The sequence below is a fragment of the Tupaia chinensis genome, unplaced genomic scaffold, assembly GCF_000334495.1.
Source record: "Tupaia chinensis unplaced genomic scaffold, TupChi_1.0 Scaffold138725_1, whole genome shotgun sequence".
Lineage (NCBI taxonomy): Eukaryota > Metazoa > Chordata > Mammalia > Scandentia > Tupaiidae > Tupaia > Tupaia belangeri.
Window position 1 is genome coordinate 511,680 of NW_006198617.1, and position 22,417 is coordinate 534,096.

Consider the following 22,417-nt stretch of genomic DNA (forward strand, 5'->3'; position numbering starts at 1 on the left):
GTGGCCATCTCGGCCGCGGCCGGGACGTGGCGACGAAGGGCGAGGGCGAAGGCGGGGGCGCCCTCGGGGAGCGGGCCTCCCCAGGGGCAGAGCCTCCGCAGGGGCAGAGCGGCCGCCCGCCGGGAGGAGATGGGCCGCCCCGGGCTCTCGGCAAGTGCTCCGCTCTGGAAGTCCTTTGGCGTGACCTTCCCAGACGAGCGTGTGCGGAAGGGAGCACGAGCTGCGTTCCCCTCGGTGTCTTAGAGACCCCCGCTTTCCCTGGGAGACTGGGGTGTTTCCGCATCTCGTTGAAATTGCAGTTTTTGCTTCTGGAAAGCAGTTTCGGCTCGTAGAAGCCACTAGAAGTTTGGGAGAGGATGCATGTCGGTGGGGCCGGCCGAATGAAGCTGTCTGTTCGCTCTGCTAAGGCCCCATCGGCATAGCAGGGGTCAGCCAGAAAGGAAAGTTTTGCTTCTCCTCTCTTTTTAACTTTTTTGGGAGGATTGCCAAACAGAAAAGCGCTGTTTCTCAACTACTCAGCGTTATTTCTTTTCTTCAGTGATTGCGTTGGTTCACGCTCCTGCTTGGAGAGGGCTTTGCCCGGCCTCCTGTAGGGCGGGTGCGATCTAACCCTTTAGCTCCCATTTTATTCTAAAGCTCAGCTTATCCAACAGTGTCCATTCTGTATTTCCTCCTCCTTGGAAAAACAGTGCAAACAGATTTTGTTTTTCTAACTCTCCTCTGATATTTCATAGATCAGACTGTTGAAATAAATTTCCTTGAAGGTTTCCAGATACCCTTAAAGACTGGCGAATGTCTTCAAAATCCTTAATGCAAACATTGATCCGTTTAGTAATAGGGAATACCCTGTTTAGAAAAGTTGGAGTTGGCATGGAGGTTAAGGCGGCTGAATCCCACCTGGCCTACAGTGTGGTTTGAGTCCTGGACCCAGTAGATTGAAAATCATGCCTGGCACATGTGCATCTGTGCCCCAGATCCCTAGAGGAGACTGGAAGAGAAGAAACTGTAGCATGGCCATCCCTTCTGAGGGATCCTGTCTCACTTTTCTTTCTGTCTCTCCCTGTCTCTGGCAAATGCATGTGCCCTGGGCAAAAAAAAAAAAAAAAAAAAAGTCAGTATCAGAAAAGCTTTCTTCCTTAACTGGATGAAACAACTAGAAGGCCCACATAGGGATGCCACTGACTTGGTGTGGGAGAGCCTTGCCAGCAAAGGTTATACTGTGATCAATCCAAGATAGATACTGGGAATTATTTTTCCTTTGGCTTGAGACAGTGTCAATTCAAAACAAAGTTTGTAAATGAGCATTTCATAGGCTAGATCCAGCCCTTGATTGTTGAATCACAGCAGTTTTGTTGTTTTTTTGAGTGAGATATTTTTGCTATAGGGCATATACATACCCTGGAATGAGACAGAGACAGAAAGTGAGAATTCAACCCCCAGGGGGATGGCCATGCTTCAGTCCCTTCTCCAATTTTCTCTTGGAATTTTGGGCACACACACATGTGCACCCAGTGTGAGTTTTAACCCATTGGGTTTGGAACTCAAACTGCAGTTGACTGCATGGGAGTCCAGCTCCTTAACCACTACACCACCTGTTGGCTCTGAACCATAGCCGTTTTTAAGAGAATCTGAATGACGGGACCAGCAGTTAGCGTAATGGCTATGTCGCTGGACTCCCATGTAGTCGACCGCATGGCCAATCATGGCTTGAGTCCTGGACCCAGCAGCTTAAAACTCACACTGTGCGCATGTGTGTGCATGCCCAAAATCCCAAGAGGAGAATGGAGGAGAAAGGACTGTGGTGTGGCTATCCCCGCGGTGATTTATTTCTTGCTTTCTCTCTCTCTCTCTCTCTCTCTCTTTCTGGCGAGCGCATGCGCCCTACAGCAAAAACCTCTCCAAAAAAAAAAAAAAGAGAGAGAGAGAGAGAGAGGATCTGAGTGAGTTGCAGCAGATTTGATATAGAGAAGCAGGGTTGGAGTCAACTTCTTGGTCAGGGTCTGCACTTCCCAGTCCAGCCTGCAACTGGCTCACTGCAGCTCCCTGCCTGGTCTTTGTAGGTGTTCCCACTGTAACTTTCAGCCTGGAACGGAAGCTTCTGTTCACACATGTAGGTGTTGCATGTTGGCCAAGGAAAGGGCATTTTGGTTTCGCGGTTCAAGTGTCACCAACTGCCCTTCTTCCAGATAACTTGGTGTTTGACTGGAGGCCACCCGCTGTTTCCCTTTGCTGTGAGGCCCTAGGTAGGTTCTATTAGAAGAGTCGTTTGCCCGAGCCCAACTCTCCAACTCTCCTACGATCCTCCGGCACTGAGCAGGGCATGGAAACGTAACTGACCTTGGGCTGCCGGCGGGGCTCTGGGCACATCTCCATTCCCTCTCAGCTGTGGGCACGGCTGTTCAGGTGAGACAGACTGGATTCATGAGCCAGCACTGCGGATTACGAGGCTGAGTGTCCTGTTGGCTCTTGGACCAAAGTAGGCTGTTCATGACACTCGTAAATGACTTCGTTCCACGGCCCATTGTGCTGACTCAGATCGCAGCTCCTCACGAGAAGAGCACTTTGTGAGTTGCTGCACACATACCTGGCTGGCATCTGTTCTCGCATGAAACCGAAGGAACACTGGTTTGGGCAGGGGCTGGAGCAGGGCAACACTTGGGCAGACTTGCCCCATTTGCCCTCAGCTGCAAACTCCGAAGCTGCTTGTATTTCAAGGCCCTGCCTAGAGCCAGGTTGTCCACAAGTGTTTTGCCATCAGCACAGAGTCTGCAGCGTTCGGTTCTTGCTTTACCTCGTTCTTGAGTCTAGAAACACAGCTCTAAAACTAGAGGTGAATTTACTGAATTAACAACTTAGCCACTAGCTGTATGTGACAATTAAGTGAATACAGTGGAAGAAAATGAAAAGGTCAACTCCTGAGTCTCACTGGCCGCATTTCTGGTGCTCAGTAGCTGTTTTTTACTGTGTTGGATGGCACAGAGAACATTCCAGCATCATAGGAAGTTCGGATCTGGGCGGTGCTGGTCTAGACTGAGATAGGAGGGGTGGCAATTGCAAAATGATAGCTGCTTGCGTGTTGGTTTTCCTCTCAGCTCCATTGAATTGAGGGAATCAACAGGCCATAGTGAAGAGCAGCAGGCTCCGAGTTGTAACGTGAATTCCTGTGCGGAACTCAGCACTGACAGACAGCAGGCCCAGCCAGCAGCCGCCTCTTATCCCCACGGCCTCTCTGAGAAACACCTGCCCATCTAGGCAAGCAATCGTGGGGACCTGAGTATTCTGCCACCTGTGCGCCACTCAGAGCAGCTCACAGACACCCCTGCGGCCCCATCTTCCTGGGGCTGCTTGGTTACTCTGTGGTTATTAGAATGAGTACAGCTGTGTGTGCTAAATTCCCATTTTTATAATCATGCCGCGATGCGCTCAACCTGCTTCTGGTCACTGCTGGGTGCTTTAGACAGCCAGGGGTGCTCAGAGAGCTGGGTCTGGCAGACTGACTGTCCGGAGTTTAGGGTTATTTCTTGTGGCTTCTCCCTCCCTGGCTGGCGCAGCCATCTGTCCCAGCAACTTTTGGGCAGCCAGGTCATTGGGGTTCTTCCCACATCTTCCCATCCCATACTTCTGTTTTCTGCGGTGCCAGAGGGTGTGTGTGCTTGCCAGAGAAACCAAGAAGGACTCCCCAGTGGGGTGTGGTCTCAGTGCAATCCCTTCTTCATTTCTCCATCCTGTTGGGATTTTGTACACACATGCATACATGCCCGGCATGTTTTTGAAGTGGTCAGGGCTGGGATTCAAACCATAGTCAACTGTGTGGGATCTGGCTCCCTTAACCACCAGGGCACTGGCCTCCAACTCTCTGGCTCCCCATTCCACATTATTCCTTAGGACAGCAGCCTCCTCTCTGAGAGCCTCGCCCTTGCTTTTGTTTTTAATTTTCCAGAGGGAAGGCCTGTCTGCTTGACAGAGGGAGAGGAGAAAGTACTCCCGAGTGTGGTGTGGGCATGCCGCAATCCTTTCTTCTCTGTTTCTGTATCCTGCAGGACTTGGGGTATGAACATACATGCCTGGCATGTTTCCCAAGCCATGAGGGTAGGAGTTTGAGCTGTATGGTCGGTCACGTGGGATCCAGCTTCCTTAACCAGTAGAACATGGGGCCAGCTAGTGAGCTTTGCTTTCATCAGTGAGCTCAGATACATGTGGTCCCAGATGGTGACAGATTTAGCTCCCAGTCCTGCCAGACAGGTGGGGCATAAGCCACGTGGGCAGGTTGGGTCACATTCCTAGTGGGGGTGCTTTCTGTCCTGACCCTTCTTTAGTACTGAGGACTGAAGGTTTTACCGTGCTTCCTTTCTCTGAAAGACTCCCGTTCTGGCTCTCGGTGGTGGAAATGTCTCCAGTGTTTGGTCTGCACTAGATGAGCAGACATGAGGTTTGCCCTGAGCCGTTGCCACTTAGCCCCTGGGTTGTGTAGGCAACTGGTTTAGCCGGACGGGGCGCACCGCCGCTGGGCGTTGTTTGGTGCCTCCTCTTCAGCCCTGACGCGCCTTCGCATCTGCAGGGTGAGTTTCTGTTTTCCCAGATTCGCTCAAGCACCCTGGGTCACCGCTGTGCGCATTTGTGCCTTGGTGGTTCTGCCCTTTCGGCCACATTCTGGTGAGGAGCCAGAAGAGGGGATGGCTGGTCTAGTATCCAGGGCAGCAGGCCGTGCCGAGGCCAAGGCTGGGTTGGTCTTCTGTGCTGCAGGCCTGTGGTGGCGGAAGAGGCTGGGAGCGAGTGCGCAGCAACCTCCCAGCTGCCACCCTGTTCTGTCCCTGGTGCCACAGTAGCTTAGGCGCAGAGTTCTGGGGAGAAGCTGACATAGCAGTCACCGCAGTTCTTTAAGTCAGGGCTGCCCAGTGGGACTTTCTGCTATGACAACATTCAGATGTCCCTGCTGTCCATTCGTGTGGCCCTGAGCCACATGGGTCTGTACATCTGCACTCTTTATTTTACCTAATTCTAATTAATTTTTTGAGTTGTTGGGAAAGCATTATGTATTTTTGCATAGAAAAACAGGAAAATACACCATGGTTTTCCCGATGACCTAATAATTGCAAACACCACGTGCCCTGCACAGGATGCAGACTTGCCGCCGCCACCTGGGTGTGCACGCCTGCTCCGAGACCTGTCAGCACAGTGGGATCAGGGCGAGCACAGAGCCAGCAAGTACTGGGGGATCGGAACCCGGGCCTGGCTCCCACTCCTGGGGCATCGTGTCTGTATTCCGGGAGCACAGAAGCTGCTCGGTTACCAGCGCATGGGATGGGGCGGTGCTCTCCGGAAACGGGAAGCGTCAGGTGCTCTGTGCAAGTTTCTTGGACCATCGAGAGCCGTCTTCAGTGTCTGGGCTGCACACCTGTGCCTTCTGTTCCCCTACCTGGCTGTAGGTCTGTGGTGCAGGATTTCACTGCTCCGCATTTCTGTATTTCTCGGCCTCCTGAGGAAGCAGTCCATGGTTGATCTGAAGTGGGTTTTCTTGGCCTGGGGTGGAGTAGAGTCCATCCAGCCCCTTGTGCACAGGTGACCAAGTGGCCACCTGTAAGTAGCACTATGAAGTGAAAAGCAACCTGAGCTGGACCTCGGTTCCCTTAGTTGTCACCCCTTCTCCCCTCACTCACCACTGCTGTCTGGGGACTCGCCGTCTTCAGCCCATGCTGGGACACTGAGATGGGAACACAGGCTCTGCCTTCCCAGTGGGCGGCTTCCTCTGAACGGCCTGAGATGGGGGACCACACCTCAATCCTGCTGTGATCCCTGAGCCCCCTCCAGGACGTGGGCTGGGGCAGGTGCTTACATCCAGTTCCGGCTGGCAGGGCAGTTGTGCGAGTGACACGCGGAAGCAGATTGTCTTCTCCTTTTGGTCAGGACTCGGGGTGAGACCAGCACGACACCTCGGCCACCAGAGGCTACCTGTGCTCCCCGAGGCTCTTCCACAGCACCAGCAAGGGAGCAGTCTCCTGCTCTCCTCGGCAGTGGAGGCCCCCTGGACACCTGGTCTCTTCACCCGCGGGAAGGGCGAAGAGGGTTATGGACTAGGATTCTTTTCAAAAAGAGTGTCCAAGTATTTCCCCACTATGAAGGAAGCACACGGCCATTTACACACTTTGAGTCCCGGGCCCAGTGGCTCGTGAAACATGGCGGGCACGTGTACGTGCATGCCCCAAATCCCGACAGGGTGGGGAAATGAAGGAGATGGGATTTTGGCACGACCACACCCCACTGCGGTGCTTTCTCCGTCTTCCCCCTCTTGGTCTCTCTTTGGTGAATATACAAGCCCTCTGGCAAAAAAAAAAGAAAGAGTTGGAAACACGTGTTTATCTAGTTTTTTGAGAATTCCAGAAAAGCATGAGGAAAAAGAAAGTTTGTAAGTTAGCCTTGTTAGGCCACCGTCAGAAAACAAACCACGCTGACCTTTTTGCATGTGTAGCACCTTTGATGCATCCTCCCGTAGGGCTCTCTCTGAGATTGTTCAAAGTTGTGTTAAACATGTCGAAAGTTATGTTCAAAACATGTAAACAATAATAAACTTGCTGTGACATGATAACCCTTGAAAACACGATGCTAAGTGAAAGACTCCAGCCATAAAGACCACACACTTCACACTTCACTGTGATTCCATCTATGTGGAATGCCCAGAAATGGCAAATTGAGTTAGGAAACAGGCTGGTGGTTGCCAGGGCCAGGGAAGGTCTGGGGAAATAAGGGTACTGCCGAGGGGTATGGGGGTATGTGAGTTGATGCCAATGCACTGAGACTGGGTGCTGGTTGCACAGCTCTGATGGAGCTGAGCCACCCCACCGTCACTGTACATGGGAGGGTTGTGTGGTCTGTGAATTCTGTCTCAGTGAAGCTCAGAAAGCACAGTGAGATAAGGATGGCTACTATTTTTTTTTTTTTTAATTTGGGAGCCAGTAGCTGGCATGGTGGTTAAGGTGCTAGACTCCCACGTTATTGACCGTGGTTCGAGTCCTGGACCCAGTGGCTTTTAAATTAACATCAGATACATGTACATGGGTGCCCACAATCCCAAGAGGAGAACGTAGCAGGGATTGTGGCCTGGCCATCCCCCCCCGGGCAGGACCTGTCTCTGTAGAATACATATGCCCTCTGGCAAAAACATAAGAAAAGAAAGAAAAAATTTTGCCAGAGGGCATGTGCACTCAGCAGAGAAACTGAGATAGCACCCTTGGTGTGGGGGAAAAATGATCACGCCAAGATCCCATCTCATTTTAGAATTTTGGGCATGCACACACATGCACACAGTGCGATTGTCAAACTCGAACTGTGCAGTCCATGTGGAATCACTTCCTTAACCCCCATGCAGTCGACTGGCCCAGGATGACTGCTATTAAAAATACAAAGTGGGGCTGGCAGGTGACATGACATGGTGGCTAAAGGCGCTGGATCCCCACATGGCCAACTGCGGTTTGAGTCCTGAACCTGGCAGCTTCCTTTCTCCTTTCCCTTTCCCTGTCTCTCTCTCTGGCCAAATTAAGAAAAAAAAATAGTAATAACAAATGGAATTAAATAAATAAATAATTCTTTTAAAAAATGCAAAAGCAGGGACCAGCATATGGCGTAGTGGTTATGTTGCTGGACTCCCACATAGCTGACTGTGGTTTGGGTCCTGGACCTGGTGGCTTCAAACTCGAAATGGTGTGTGTGTGTGTGCGTGCCCAAGATAGGGAGAGGAAAATGGAGGTTCTAGAAGGGACTGTGATGTGCCCCCCACCCCCCGTGATTTCTCACTTTCCCTCTCACTGTGTCTCTATCTGTCTCTTTCTCCCTCCCTCTCTTCCTCTCCCTCCCTCCCCAGCAGCACATGTGCCTTAAGACAAAAACCTCTTAAAAAAAAAAAAAAAAAAAAAAACAGCTGCAGACCCAGCTGCAGCAGTGCTAGGGGAAGGCACACTGCACTGGTGGCAGAGGCTGCGCGAGAGGCCCGCCCACCATTGGTTTGCAGCCCACCCTGAACAGGCCAGGTCTGGTGGCACACCTGCTCCCTCCCTAGCTAACAGAGGCTGTGCCCGGCGGGGCGTGGTGTGCTAGAATACCTACCTACCTACCCTCACTGTAGACAAAACAGAAAATAAGTTGATGAGGATGTGAAGAAATTGGAACCGCGGAACCCTCCCACAGTGGTTGCACCATAGGTGGGAAAGTACAGTGGTGCGACCGCTGTGGACACGCGTGTGGTTCCTCCACGTGTGAACATGGAACTGTGTATGATCCAGCAGTTCCACTTCTGATTGTGCACCCCATACAGTCGGAAGCAGCGACTCAGATACGTGTACCCTCGTGTTTATTGCAGCTTTATTCGCAGTAGTCAGAGGGGGCAGCCACCGCGTGTTGTTGACAGATGGCACGGATACACAGAATGTCTGTCTGCACACCTGGAGTAGTACTCAGCCTGGAAAAGGAAGGGCGTTCTGACACGGTGCAACGCGGACGAACCTTGAGGACATGATACGTAGTGAGTAAGCCAGTCACGGGACAGTTGTGTGATCCCCTCACACAGGTCCCCAGCGTGGTCAGACTCAGACAGGTCGAGTGGTGGTTCTGGGGCACTTTAATGGATAGAGTTCAGTTCTGCAAGATGGACATGCCTGGAGATTGATTGAATAACTGAGTGTCCTTGTATTTTACCGTGACTAAAGAAAAAGGTACCGAGCCTGTGAACACACTGGAGTCTGAGGAGGGGAAGCGAGGGTTCCCTTGGCCCCGCAGAGCCCCTGTGCGTCCCCCACACCAACAGGGTCCCAGAGTGCACTCTAGCTTCGCACACCTGCAGGGAACTCAGCCATCCTTGCCGGTCTTCAGCCATCTGCTGTCCAAACAGCGCTCGCTGCCTGCAACATTCTCCCTGAACGTTCTTGGCAGCTCCTCTTGGAGGAGCATCCCCAGACTTTGGGGGGTCCCACATCTGAGATTCGTCAAGACCAATCTCACTAACGGCAGCACTGTGGACAGCCTGCCAGGGGCACAGAGGACACCCAGTCCCAGAGGGGAGTGGGGTTGGCCCTGTCCCCTTGGGCTGCAGTGCCGGCCAGGCCTGCCTGGGAGCAACGACTGAGGCCCAGACTTCCCCCACTTGCCCCTGTGAATTAAAACCACACACGGACCCTTCCCCCTGGGCCACACTTCCCCACAGGCAAGCCCAGCTGCCAGCACACTGGGGGCGCTGCCTATCCGACCCCAGGGAATGACTTCTTCCTGCACCGGTTTAATTAGGGCCTGTGATTTAATTAGGAGGCTTAGCCCTAGCCCGGCTTAATTACAGTTCCCTTTGCTGGACCTTTTATTAAAAGGTGGCTCCTGCCTGGGAGTAGAGCTTCACCCTCGCAGCAGTCAGCACCTATCACCAGGGCTTTCAAATGTCATGTGACCCTGGAGAGCACCGGTGGGCTATGGATCCACTAGAAGAATTCCTCTCCCAGGAGCCTACCGTATCTGTGTGCGGAAAGTAACATTTCAGGGCAGAGGCGTGCTGAGGCTGCCGGGGAAGCCACTGGAAGGGAGTGCCATGACCATCTTCCCCAGGGCCTGCCCGGTCAGCTGCATGGCTGCTGCCGCCTGTGAGGGAGGGCCGGTTACCTTGACGCTGAACCGAGAGGCTGGGGTTACTGGTGTCTCCACCAGCTGCTGCTGTCACCGTGACACTGGCTGGAACCCAGGTGTGGCTGCTGGGTTAGGCCATGTGGCCCTCTGTTTTGCAAACACCAGGGGCTGCAGAGGGGAGGGCTGCCCTGCTGGGCATGTGGCAGAGGGCTTGCGTGCCGGCAGAGTGTGCTGGCTACAGGCGCCATGCAGCCTCGGTGCTGGGTCTGCAGCACGGTAGAGGAGGCCTCTGGTCACAGTGTGCGGAGAACCAGAGCCAGGAGACACGGTACGCACTGGGAGTCAGGGCATCCGCCACAGGGTCCAGACAGGTAGGAAGGGCCGAGCTGTGTGGGAAAGCGTGCTCAGTGGCAGTGAGGCTGGTGTCCCAGGGGAGGGGGCCAAGGCAGCCCTAAGTGCTGCTTTGCCCTGTCCCTGGGACTGAGCCTCCCGTGGCGCTCTGGGCGCCTCTTCAGCTGCTCAGGGTCACATCCTTCAACTCCAGGGGCACAGTGGGGGTTCACATCAGCCCCGAGTGGCTTCGTGGACGGCGTTTCTCAGGCGTGCGGCACTGTCGGGGCCCTTTATGTCAGAACTGGTGGCATCGTCTGGGCTGTTTCGGAAGTCCTCGTGACCCTCTGCTCCCTGAATCTGAAAGCCATGGCTGTTCTTGGGCTTTGTCATTGCCTCCTTAGGTAAATGAGTGGCTTCCCCCAGGTAGCCTGGATCTCTGCTCTCCTGGGCGGCGCCCTTGTCTGCAGTGCCAGGAGGAGCTGTGGGCCGCTGCGGCCACCAGGCGGTCTGTCAAGCAACCTGCTCTTCCAGACAGCAAGAGGAGCTTGGTCTTCCGCCAGCCACGGCGGACCTTGTGTTCTTTAGGCCAGGGGTGGCCCAGGGTCTGTGGGCTTCCACAGCCACTCCCCTGCTGTGGCCTCGACCTCCTGCTGTTTGTGTTCGGTTTTGCGCAGAGGTCGATCGTGCTGGGGTCATCGGCTGTCCTGGCGGGCCTTCTGCTGCGTCTTAGACCAGTGCACATGCCACTCGGTCATCTCAGACATCGAGGCTTTCCCCTCCCGGTGTCATTCTGTGTTCACAGTTTCACTCCAGAAGACAGCTAAAGCCCCTGATTCTGCTCGGCCTCCTGCTGTTTGTGTTCGGTTTTGCGCAGAGGTCGATCGTGCTGGGGTCATCGGCTGTCCTGGCGGGCCTTCTGCTGCGTCTTAGACCAGTGCACATGCCACTCGGTCATCTCAGACATCGAGGCTTTCCCCTCCCGGTGTCATTCTGTGTTCACAGTTTCACTCCAGAAGACAGCTAAAGCCCCTGATTCTCTTGGGGGCTCTCTTGGAGATTGGACACGAGGTGAGCTGTGCCCTCAGAGCCTCTGGCCCAGACTTCCTCCGCGGCTGTAAGGAAACACAGTTAAGTGCATCTCGGCCTCACTGTCTTGTCTCTCTCTTCCTCCCTCCTGCCCTCCCTCCCCCCAAAGGGTGAGCTTGTCGGCCACAGACTGCTACATCGTGCACGAGATCTACAACGGGGAGAACGCCCAGGACCAGTTCGAGTACGAGCTGGAGCAGGCCCTGGAAGCCCAGTACAAGTACATTGTCATCGAGCCCACCCGCATCGGCGATGAGACGGCCCGCTGGATCACCGTGGGCAACTGCCTGCACAAGACGGCCGTGCTGGCGGGCACCACCTGCCTCTTCACGCCCTTAGCGCTGCCCCTAGAGTACTCCCACTACATCTCCCTGCCCGCCGGCGCGGTGAGCCTGGCCTGCTGCACCCTCTATGGAATCTCCTGGCAGTTTGACCCCTGCTGCAAGTACCAAGTGGAGTATGACGCCTACAAACTGTCCCGCCTGCCCCTGCACACACTCACCTCCTCCACCCCGGTGGTGCTGGTCCGGAAGGACGACCTGTACAGAAAGAGACTGCACAACACGATAGCACTGGCCGCCCTGGTGTACTGTGTAAAGAAGATCTACGAGCTCTACGCCGTATGACTGCAGCAGGCAGGGCGGCCGGCCGGCAGCACACCCAGCCCCCAGGACCAGAGCGCTCAGGCCCCGCAGCACGTCTGCTCTGGGTGTGAGGCAGCGGAGCCTGGGAAGGTGTCTGGGTTAATACTTGTTATTTTTAAGAATAACACAGATCACGGGTGTACCGGGGGTTTTTCAGCTCATTACACTAAGATGTGGATTTCCATAAGCCAGGAGGGGCTGAGGCTGTGGAAGTCTGTGTGGGCAGTGGAATGTTGATGGAAGCACACGCTACTGAGGGGTGTGGCACGTGGGGGTCTTTCAGTATACTGTCCAGCTGTACCGTGCAGAGCCAGCGGGGGCTATCGACCATTAAAATGATGAGAATTCACCTCCACTGTGCTCGTCCCCTGACTGCCCGCAGCCGCAGCTGCACACTGGCTCTGGGTGGCAGCTCACAGTGGAACAGGAGGTTCTGTGGAAGCGCCCTGCTCTTTGCTGCAGACTGGCATCTCCAAGTGCAGCCAGGGCAGCCCAGCAGCGCCTTGGGGCTGCTGAGGAGCCAGGCAGGGTGGGGCGAGGCAGGAGGCTCATGGGTCCTAGAGTCTCCGTCTGGGTTCTCTCAGGGTATGCCGGAGTCCAGGACTTCAGGGGTCTGACGTGGGAGGACACAGAAGCTAAATGACTTTTCCGAAGCACCAGATGAGTCCCTGCTGTTCACGGCAGTCCTGGCCTTACTGCCCCATCCTCCCACAGGAGCCAGGCCCATACTTCTCCCTGGTGCAAAGGTTGCTGCGTGGTGCCTTCCTCGTTCCCACCTGCACTGAGCATGGGCTCCTGCCTCTCCCCTAGCTCCCCGTCATTCTCCAGGTATCCCTGAGCCACAGGCACGTCACAGTGAAGGGCCGGCCTTAGAGACAGCCAGTGACTTTCCACCCAGCTTTAAAGGCTCTACCAGGAAGATGTGTTGTCAGAGTAAAGTGGGGTACATGGGAAGGCTTCAGGGGACTTTAGCAGGTGCTTGGGCCATTTTTTTATAGGGGAGGTCCAGAGCTTTTAGAAGATTTAAAAAGTGACCATGGCTCCTAAGTATAAGGAACTGGGACTTAATTCCAAGACCCCTGGGAATACACTTGTGTGTTGGGAGCAGGGATGTGGCTGTTGTAACAGGCAGGCCCAGCTGGCCTTCAAGGCTCGGCTCGGCTGAGCGTACGCCCTCACCCAGAATGGAAACCAGGTGTGAGCCGTGGCACGGTTTCCATTTTCCAGGCTGTATGGAGCAGTGATTCTTATGTGGACTAACCCAGATTCTCAAGTGCCATCTTAGTTGTATGGCCCCTGGCCAGAGAGAAGGACAAGGGCCACTGGACAGCAGGCCAGGGCCTGGCATGCCCAGGTGAGGGTGCACACTGCCCTCCCCTCTTCCTGACAAGCAGGTGTTGGAGGGTCGCCGACAGTGGCTGATGCTGGTTTGTGACAAGATGTGCCACTGTGCTTTTGAGGAGACAGCATTTGAGTAATCACCGACAGAGTCAAAGGTAGGCTACCCAGGCCCTCTGCTGCAAAGCCCGCACAAACGGGCCCTTTGTGGGAGTGGCTGAACTAATCCAGGGAGTTGAGTGCCCACTGCCTGTCCTGCCCAGTTTCAGAGTGCAGAGCCTTTATGCAAAGGAACAACTGGTGGGTAATGACGGCAGCCCTGGGCCCCTGGCAAGTGGGTCTGGGTCAGCAGCTGAGGGGCCTCACAGGAGCCAGGCAGTTCGTTGGCCAGCTGCGGGCCAGCCGCAGCTCCTCTGCCCTGCCCTGCCCTGCCCTGCCCTGTTCTGCTCTGCAAGGGTGCTGCTGTCTGGGATAGCTCAGTTGGTGTTTTCAGCCTCTGGTGTGGCATTCAAAGAGCCCCATCTTTGAACTTTATCAGATCTCTGCAAGCAAAACCAGTGAATAAGCCTGCTTTTCAGACCTCCCCAGCAGAATTCAAGGATGAAAGGAGGGCCCCAAATCCCCAAACCACATGGAGGGCAGAAAAGAACCCAGAGCAGTATCACCGTACCCCATGACCCTGCCTGGGGAGCAAAGGCACTGCCGCTGTGTGGGGCTCCCCCTGGAAGGGAGCACTCTGCTGCTGCCCACGTGAGGACTCCAGAGGGCCACATCTGTCCAGACCCTTGCTGGCTCCAGGGAGGGCTGTGAAACTCCAGGGGCACCTGAGATGCTTTAGTTACCTCTTGGACATCAGAGAGGTCCTGAGTCACAGGCCCAGTTAGTCCCCAGCTTGACAAGAGAAGCGGCTTTTAATTCCTCTCTTGGAGACTGCCTGCAGCTAACAGCTGTGAGGGTAAAGGCAACTGGATCCCGTATGGCAGACTCCATGGTTCGAGGCGTGGACGTGGCTTGAACATGCTGGGTACGTGATTATGTGTGTGCACCAGCCTGAGAGGATGGAGAAGGGACTGTCGTGGCCAACCTCCCCGGGGATGGATTTCTCACCCCCACCCCCGCCCCCACGAGCACATGGTGCACGTAACAATAAATTGACAGGGTGTACTGCCTCTTGAGGGAGAAAGAACCCCCAGTGGGGCGTGGCCACTTCTCCATCCTGTTGGGATTCTGCGCATGGACACGCGTGCCCAGCATGTTTTCTCAGTCACTGGGACTCGTGCTGCGGTCGACCACGTGGGATATGGTGCCCTTAAACACCAGGCTATGGGCATGTATGTACAGTAGAATGGTCAGCCACGTGGGATATGGTGCCCTTACCCACCAGGCTATGGGCATGTATGTACAGTAGAATGTGCGGTTTCTAAAGTAAGTTTTAGAAAGTGGGTGGAGTTGTGTGAATGCGAGGTTGGTGACCATGCAGTGGTACGAGGTGTGGCTGATGTTAAGCGTGCCCTCAGTGCTGGCTCCACACTCCTTGCACCATAGCCGAGTGGGCTTGCTGGCTCCTCCCTACCTGCCCAGTGGCTGCAATAGCCACCACCCCCGTCTGATGCCCTGATGCTGCCCCTGCAGCCCCAGGACAGTCTCAGTGCTCTCCCGTGTTGCCGTTATTTCCTTCCGTAGGGAGGGGACAGCTCCTAGGCAGGGCCCTTCAGAAACTGCCATCATGAGTGTCCCCAAAGGGACACCCTCATTTCTCTGCACTTGGAGCCTCAGCCGATGTCAGACGGGCTGAGCTCACAGTGCTGCTGGCGAGGCTCCAGCTCTGCCCTCGCATCTCCACTGAGACACGAAGGGCAATTCAGAGGTGATCCACTTGGCAGATGGAGCCTGTCCACGTGGCTGTATCCACATTTCACCCAGAGGCTTCTGGAATGTTCCAGCAGTCACCAGCACGAATCACGCATTCATCACGCATTCATCCTCCTCCCCCCAGGTTGGCTGTGCCACTCGTGTCACCTGTTGGGCGGCTTGGCAGGAGTCATGACACAAGATGTCAGGATGGTGTGCTCCAGAGTTTATTCCAATTTGGGAAGTCTACACTGGGCCCCAAATCCAACTTTCAGGGTCAATGACAGGAAAAAGATTCTTCCTAAACTTTAGGAATAGTGAGCAGTGGACCTGCTCGGTGGACCTCGGCCACGTATTTTGGTAAATCAGAAAAGTGAGGCAGGGCTCTTTCTGGCTAAGACCCAACCAGGTGGTAGATCTAATGCTTCAAGTGGTATTAGCACCCTGTGGGGTTGAGGTGAGAGGCAGCAAGGAAACCGGACGCCCTTCGGGTGCTCGGGCCGGGTGGAGTCCTGGGATGTGCCCAGGACCCTGGAAGTGGACGTAATGATGTCTTAGGACCACGCCTTCTCCCTGGGGTGCTGGAGGTGGTGTGACTGCCCAGTCGAGTAGCTAAGTGGGTTTGGATAAACCAGACACGAGACAGCAGGGGCAGGTGACGTCACAATGTCATGACGCCATGACTCCACGGTGGGATGGTTTCTAGGGGCGGGTGGGGCCGGAATCCAAAGGACACCAGTTCTCCCAGTCCCAGAGGACTGGCTGTGCCAGGTGTCCATTTGTCTCCAGGGGGTGGCCTGTCTCCTCCCGGGCTGCCTCGCTCCAGCGGGGAGGCAGTCACCCTCCACGTCCCGTTCTCTTCACAGCAGTGGCCTTCCGGGGATGTGCGTGGGAAGTGTTCCTCGGTCTCCCCACCTGGGGACAGAGCTCAACTAAGGTCTCACAGACGCACTGTCCTTGAAGGGCCGCCTGCCGGGGCGGACACTGCCCCTGCCCTGGTCCTGCCGTGGCACTAGGAGTCCTTGGACTTGCGCTCCTTCCTGGCCCTGGAGGCCATGAGGCTGAAGAAGAGCCCAGGAGCCAGAGCTCGGAGATAAACAGCCAAGGAGGGGAGCAAGCCAGCCAGGACCACCTCCTTCTTCTTCTTCCCCACAGCAGCCAGGACATCCCGGGCCACTGCCACAGGGCTTCGGCCCTGGGCCGTGGTCTTGTCCATAACTGAAGGAAAGGAAACAAACGGTGAGTGGGAGGCAGAAGGCCCTCTCCCGGGGGCATAAGAAGACTGGGCTGGTAGGGCCAGCAGGGAGCCTGCTGCACTGCCCAGAGAGCCCATGTGGCAGCTCACTGTGGGAAGAGGAGGAAGAGACATGGGCAGGACATGGGGGTCTGTTGGACCAGGAGCCCAGCCAGTGCCTGGTGTCTGCACACCCAGGAGCACCCCCACCCCCACCCCCAGTGCATCAGAGCAGCACCCTGACTGGGAACACATGCCTCTGGGAGCTGGCAGTGGCTAAAGAAGGGTGACCACCAGGCTGCCACTGGAGCTGGATGAAGGCCCAGACCTGGGGCACATCCTAGGCTTAGCTAGGAGTGCCACGCCCCAGCCCCTGTGGCATGTTCCTCACTCACTGGATGAGAAACTGGAAGGACTCCTTTGTCTCCCTTGGGGTGGAGGGACAGCTAGGAGAGTTTAGGATGCAGCAGGACACCAGCAACTGCTGCTCCTCTAGGCCAGCTGGCAGGCACTAGCACAGGCCACTTGGAACTGTTCTGTTTTTTTTTTTTTTTTAATGTTTTTTAAAATGTTTTTGCCATAGGGTGTGTGTGTGGACCAGAAAGAGAGACATGGAAGAAGGAGAAATCACCCCCCAGGGGGATGGCCGAGCCGCAATCCCTTTTCCCCCGGATTTGGGACACGCATGCACATGTGCCTGCACTGTTTCAAGCTGCTGGGTCCAGGACTCAAACTGCAGTTGGCCATGTGGGAATATAGTGCTTCAGCCACCATGCCACTGACTGGCCCCAGAACTGTTCCTAAGTTGCCCAGACGCCTGAGCTCTCCCCGCCCCCGCCCCCAGCACCCGGGCTCATTGTGTTGTGGTTAACAGAAGAACTGGAAACTTCTGATTGCGACTTATTTTTATCTGCTGCAGAGGGTTTCCTTCACAGAATCTTCTATGTACTGACCGGTGCAAAAATGCCTGGCCACACGCCCCTGTAGTGTCTGCTGTGTGAGGGTGTAACTGCCTCCCCGGGACGTGGGCCGTCTCTGTGCAAGCCAGGCTGGGGTGGGTGGAGGACCAGAGGCCTTGGCAGACACTGCAGCACAGACCTCCCCGAGTCCACATCCAGGGAGACAGGCCCAGCTCCAACAGCTTCAGCATCCAACGGCCACCTGGTCTCTGCTTGCTGGGGCCGAGCCACTCAGCCCTCACATGGAGGCTACAGGTCACTGCTTAGACAAAGCAGATGGAGCTGCTGAGACCGCCATGTCCAGCCTCACCTCGAGGACTGGCCTGAAGTCAGTCCTTTCTCAAGCCCAGTGGTTGGGGACTGTTCAGGGCAAGCACCCCACACTGGCCAGGAGGGCAACCCATATCCCTGATCCTGCTGCTCCTCGGGCTCTGGGCCCAGGAACAGGCTAGCCGCATTCCACTTGGGGACCTGTTTGGTGCCCCGTAAAGTTCTGGCTCCAGAGGCCTGTCCTGAATGCTGCAGCCATGCTGCTTAGCTGAGGGCAGGCCACGGCCAGGCCAATGAAGGCTCCTCCACAGTCTGTGTCTGCTGTACACCCAGCACCCATGCCAACTTTTCTCATCCTAAAATAATCCAAATGACGACCAGCAAGGACTCACTGATATAAAGTCTCACTGGGCCAACTAACGGCTTTGCAAAGAAGGAAGGAGAAATGGCCTCACCTCCATACCTGGACCCGTCAGCAGTGATAGCGTTGAGAGAGAGGTTGGTGTGGATGTAGCCAGGGCTGATTACGGTCACCTCGATTTCATACTGCTCCATCTCGGCCCGCAGACAGTCAAAGAATGCTTGGGTAGCGTGCTTGGAGGCCGCGTCTACACACGTGGACGGAGAAGATAGATGAGTGTGCTGTGGCAGGCACGGCCAAAGCCCATCTTCCCCTCCCATCTACTCACTTTTACCTGGTTTTATAATATATAAAACCATACTGTTATGGTCCAGCCTTCGCAGCCCAGAGCTGGACTGCAGAGCTGGAAGCCACATGCTGACCACAGTTCGAATCTGAGCCTGGCTGGCCTGAGAACACCCCAGGTGCATGCACGCACACCTAGGACCTCAGCAGGCAGAGGACAGGGACCATGGTGTGACCGAGCACTGTGAAGAGTGCTCCTCTCTCTCCCCTCTCACTTCTGTGCACACATACAGCCTATAACGAGTTCCTAAAAATTACATTATTTATAGTAGTGTTCATTCCCTGCTTGTTAGAGGTGAACTGTCCTCGCTTTCGGAAACACTGTGAAGGAGGAGGAATAAAGCAGCAGCCTCTCCAGCTTCCTTTCAAGTAGTTCAGGAAGAAAAGATGAACTGTATGTAACATGAGTATGCACAGAGCAGGACACGGTACGGCACGGGCGAACGAGCAGCCGGACGGACGTCTGCGTGAAGGCTCACGGGAGCAGTCTGTGCTGCTCCTGCAACTTTACGTTTGAAATCATTCCAAGGTAAAAGTTAAAACAATAGAAAAACAACCCGAGCACCTACTGGGCAAACATTCAAATAGTATGGAGGGAAATACAGGGAAAAACGGAAGTCCTCCTGTCTTCCACTTCCGTTCCAGAGGTCAGCGTTGCTAATGGCTCCTCAGGACTTTCACACACGTGATTTTACATGGTAAGTGACACTGCGGAAATGAGTGCATACTTATTCCTGTGATTCCTGCAAGTAGCTCTCCTCCCTGGGAGGCACAGACTGAGCCTGCCAGGGTCCTCCTGGGGGTCACCAGGTGGAGGACTGGCCCATCTGTGGGCCTTCATAGGTCGTGCCCATCGTACCACTACAGGGCATGCTGCCAGCGAGCAGCGTCACACGCGTGTGAGTGTGTCAAGTCCATGGCTGGCTTCCAACATATTTCACTTGCAGGTGGTGGTTTTTTCTGGAACAGCTGGAGGGTGGCTCTCCCTGTGAGAAGCGCGTCTGCCCTCCAGCAGCAGCTCAACAACTTGAGCAAAGGTGCTCTGGAGGGAACACGGTGACCCCATCGTGACCTTCTTGGGAAACCTACCAGCATCTCCGTTTCCTCAGAAAATCTGTTTCCTCCCATTTAGAGTTCTTAATGTTTCGGCGTTGGGAAGGAAGGGGCATCCATCAGCCAAGAAGAGGGAAAAGCACGCCTCAGCAAGTCACGCGCGGCAGTGATGGCTGCGCCGCTCCTTTGGTTTGGGGCAGCCTTGCATGATTCTAGAGGTGCAGTCCAGGCCCAGGACGGGAGGAGTGGGCCATCTGGCAGTCCCCCGAACAGGCTGTCCCCTGACCGCTGGGTCTCCCCAGAACTCCCAGGCTGAGGGTTCTCGCCAGGCTGCACTGTCTCACACCTTGGTGCTGCCGGGCACGCCACTGACTCGGCACCCCATCTGGACTTGCTGCTGGGACGGCAGTGAGGCCACGGTGCTGTTCTCGCCCTTACGGATGAGATGAACCCCCCCCCACCCCCGGAGAACAGCTTGCCCTGGACCTCTCCACTCAGCCCCCAGACCCGCCACAGACCCCGTACTGGAGTCGGCAGGCCAGTCAGGGAACAAAAGCCAGTGGGATTAAATCAAAGTAATTTGGAAATAATTTATATCGGAACGCTGAGTACCTTAATTCACCTATAATTACTGTTTAACCTCATCTGCTTTATCATTTGTGATCATTTGTGTACATAAAAAATTTTTCCCTAAACTATTTAAGCAACATTAGATGGGTGTCCTAAGTGATGAGAGTTGAAGCAGAATATTGGAGAACAAAGATCAGCGATAGCAAAAAATCTGGGGCTGGCCCCGTGGCCTAGTGCTTAAGGGAGGCAGATTCCACACATAGCCAATCGCAGTTCAAATCCCAGTCCTGGTGACTTGAAAAACACTCCAGGTGCATATGGGTGCATACCCGAACTCCCAACAGCACAGAGGATGGAGAAGGGATCACACCATGACCATGCCCCATTGGCAGGAGTGTTTCCTCCCTCCCCTTCAGTCTCATGCACGCACCCTTTGAGGAAAAAAAAACAAAACACACTTTAAAACCAAAACAAAATGTAGATTCTGTGTGCTTGCCGGCGTAACAGCAGCAGACGGATGAATGAAATAATACTTTTTCTTTTTCTTGCCAGAGGGCACATGTGTTTGCCAGAGAGATCCCGGGGGGAAGCACCCCATGGTGGGGCACGGTCACACTGACAATCCTTTTTCCTCCATCCCTCCATCCCGATGGGATTTTGAACATACATGCACACATACTCAGCATGTCTCTTAAGCCACAAGGCTGGTATTCAAACCGCAATAGGCCACGCAAGATCCGGCTCCCTGCGCATTATCCTTAACTGCTGCGCTGCAGGGCTGGCCCTGAAACTGCTGCGTGGCCACTCCCACATGGAGGGGAGAGCGTGAACTGGAAGTCAGTTTGGCAGTTCTAACTTTCTGGTCCTAAAGAGTCCTACTTCTTGGAATTTATCTTATTAAAACCCTCCATGAGTGGCCAGGAACACAAACATTCAAGGATATACTATGTGGCACACCATTGCTAACGGCTGAAGACTGAGAGGAGAAACCCACAAGTGTCCAGGGAAGTGGCAAACTCAGAGGCACCGCACACCCACTGGCTCCCGGTACCTACTATGCAGCCACTAAACGGGGTGAGGCAGGGCCAGGTGTGGTGCAGTGGCAACATAATGGTTCACATAGGAAAGTCCTGGCCTCGTGCACAGGGGCTCCCTGAGCACTCGGGGTGTGCCTGTGACCCAGGTCAGCCGGGAGGGGGGCGGTCACTGAAAGATCCTGCTGGAGGTGCCGATCTCTCTTTCACTGAAGAGATAAACAGATAAACTTAAATAGGGTGAGGGAAATCTAGATAGACTGCTGTAGAAAGATACATAGTCAAGAATAAGCAAGCCACCAGGACCAGCAGATGGTGTAATGGCTATGTTGCTGGACTCCCATGCAGTCGACCACAGTTCGAGTCCTGGACCTGGTGGCTTAAACTCACGCTGGGCGCATGTGTGTGCGTGCCCAAGATCCCGAGAGGAGAGTGGAGGAGAAGGGATTGCAGCATGGCCATCCCCCCTGGGGGGTGATTTCTTGCTTTCTGTCTCTCTGTCTCTGTCTTTCCGGTGAGCATATGTGCCCTATAGCTAAACAAACAAACAAACTCTCCAAGCTAAACAATAAGCAAGCCACCAAACAGTATACGAATGTGTCCCAGTTTCATGTGTTTGATTGTATGTTAGAAAACGCCTTGAGACATGTGCCCTGAAATGATGAGGGGGTGAACACTAGCAATGTCCCAGAGCTCAGTGCCTGGGCAGCCCCCAGGCTGGGTCACCAAGAGTCCGGGCACCTGCCTGAGGGCACGTATGGGGTCAGGAGTGGAGTGGAGAGCTGAACCAGACACAAGCCCTGGAGGATACGTCCTGATGAAGTTCCTTAGCGTTCAGAATAGCATATTCTACAAGGCCTGGATTCTGGGTAATGTGTGTTTTTTTTTTTTAAAGGAAGAAGTTTGGGACCAGCAGTTAGCGTAATGGCTATGTCGCTGGACTCCCATGTAGTCGACCACGGTTTGAATCCCGGACCTGGTGGCTTAAAACTCATGCTGGGTGCATGTGCGTGCGTGCCCAAGATCCCAAGAGGAGAATGGAGGAGAAGGAATTGCGGCGTGGCCATCCCCCCAGGGGTGATTTCTCGCTTTCTGTCTCTCTGTCTCTGTCTGTCTGGCGAGCGCACGTGCCCTATAGCAAAAAACCCTCTCCAAAAAAAAAAAAAAAGTTTATTTAACTTTATTTATTTTTTTATTTATTTAAACTTGACCAAAGAAGGACAGAGAGATAGAGTGAGAGAGAGAGAGAGAGAGAGAGAAAGCGAGAAAGCCAGCTGCCAGGTCCAGGACTTGAACCACAGACAGCCATGTGGGAGTCCAGCACCCTTAAACACCATGCCACCTTCTGGCCCTGGTAATGTGTTATTGTTATAATCAGGAAGAAACAATAAAAACAAACATTCCGAGGAAGGGAGAGGAAGTACTCACACGCCGATCGGAAAGGAATGCTGATTTTGCCCTGGATGCTGCTGATGGCGATGATGTGGCCTTGCCTCCTCTTGATCATGGAGGGCAGGAGTGCTGAGGAGAGGGCAGAGGCTTAGACGGGCACCCCTGCTCACTGCAGCCGACGCTGTTGGAGGGAGGCCCTGCTAACGGGGAACGGTGGAAGCCCCTCAGGGCAGAGGAGCACAGAGGAGAACTCGGCCTGCAGCACCCAGGACACGGCCAGCAGGCCAGCGGAGGGAGGAGGGGGAAGGGAGTGGGAGGGAGGCTGGCGGACGCTGTGGTTCCTTTCCCTA

General features: G+C 54.7%; 2 protein-coding genes and 1 long non-coding RNA gene across 7 annotated transcripts in view; 2 read left to right on the forward strand and 1 right to left on the reverse strand.

Annotated features, from left to right (window-relative positions):
• Nucleotides 1–7,893: 7,893 nt before the first annotated feature.
• On the forward strand, nt 7,894–12,015 carry TMEM11 (transmembrane protein 11). Of its 4 annotated transcripts, XR_001371380.2 has the most exons (3): nt 7,894–8,512; nt 10,933–10,998; nt 11,126–11,259. XR_001371380.2 is itself a non-coding variant. In XM_006161628.3 (2 exons), exons 1-2 carry the CDS (start codon nt 8,503–8,505, stop codon nt 11,640–11,642), a joined length of 531 nt encoding a protein of 176 aa, XP_006161690.1. In that variant the 5' UTR covers nt 7,921–8,502; the 3' UTR covers nt 11,643–12,015. The 4 variants fall into 4 exon arrangements, 1 of the variants encoding a protein (XP_006161690.1); XR_336450.3 differs by lacking the exon at nt 10,933–10,998; XR_001371381.2 differs by lacking the exons at nt 10,933–10,998; nt 11,126–11,259 and adding an exon at nt 10,733–10,766.
• A 3,697-nt stretch (nt 12,016–15,712) lies between these two features.
• DHRS7B (dehydrogenase/reductase 7B) overlaps nt 15,713–22,417 on the reverse strand; it is a 74,462-nt gene continuing 67,757 nt past the window's right edge. Inside the window, exons 5-7 of one of the 2 annotated variants that reach the window (XM_006161631.3) lie at nt 22,104–22,196; nt 17,768–17,920; nt 15,713–16,067 (exon numbers count right to left, since the gene is read on the reverse strand). In XM_006161631.3, coding sequence (XP_006161693.1) covers nt 15,862–16,067; nt 17,768–17,920; nt 22,104–22,196 — 452 coding nt within the window. In that variant the 3' untranslated portion in view covers nt 15,713–15,861. Of the gene's footprint in view, nt 16,068–16,816; nt 17,302–17,767; nt 17,921–22,103; nt 22,197–22,417 lie in introns of those variants that run through there. The other variant, XM_006161629.2, reaches the window with a different exon arrangement.
• Nucleotides 15,994–21,020, forward strand: LOC102501615 (uncharacterized). Its single transcript, XR_336451.3, has 5 exons — nt 15,994–16,088; nt 18,312–18,547; nt 18,664–18,716; nt 19,151–19,289; nt 19,374–21,020. It is a non-coding gene; the product is annotated as an uncharacterized LOC102501615 (long non-coding RNA).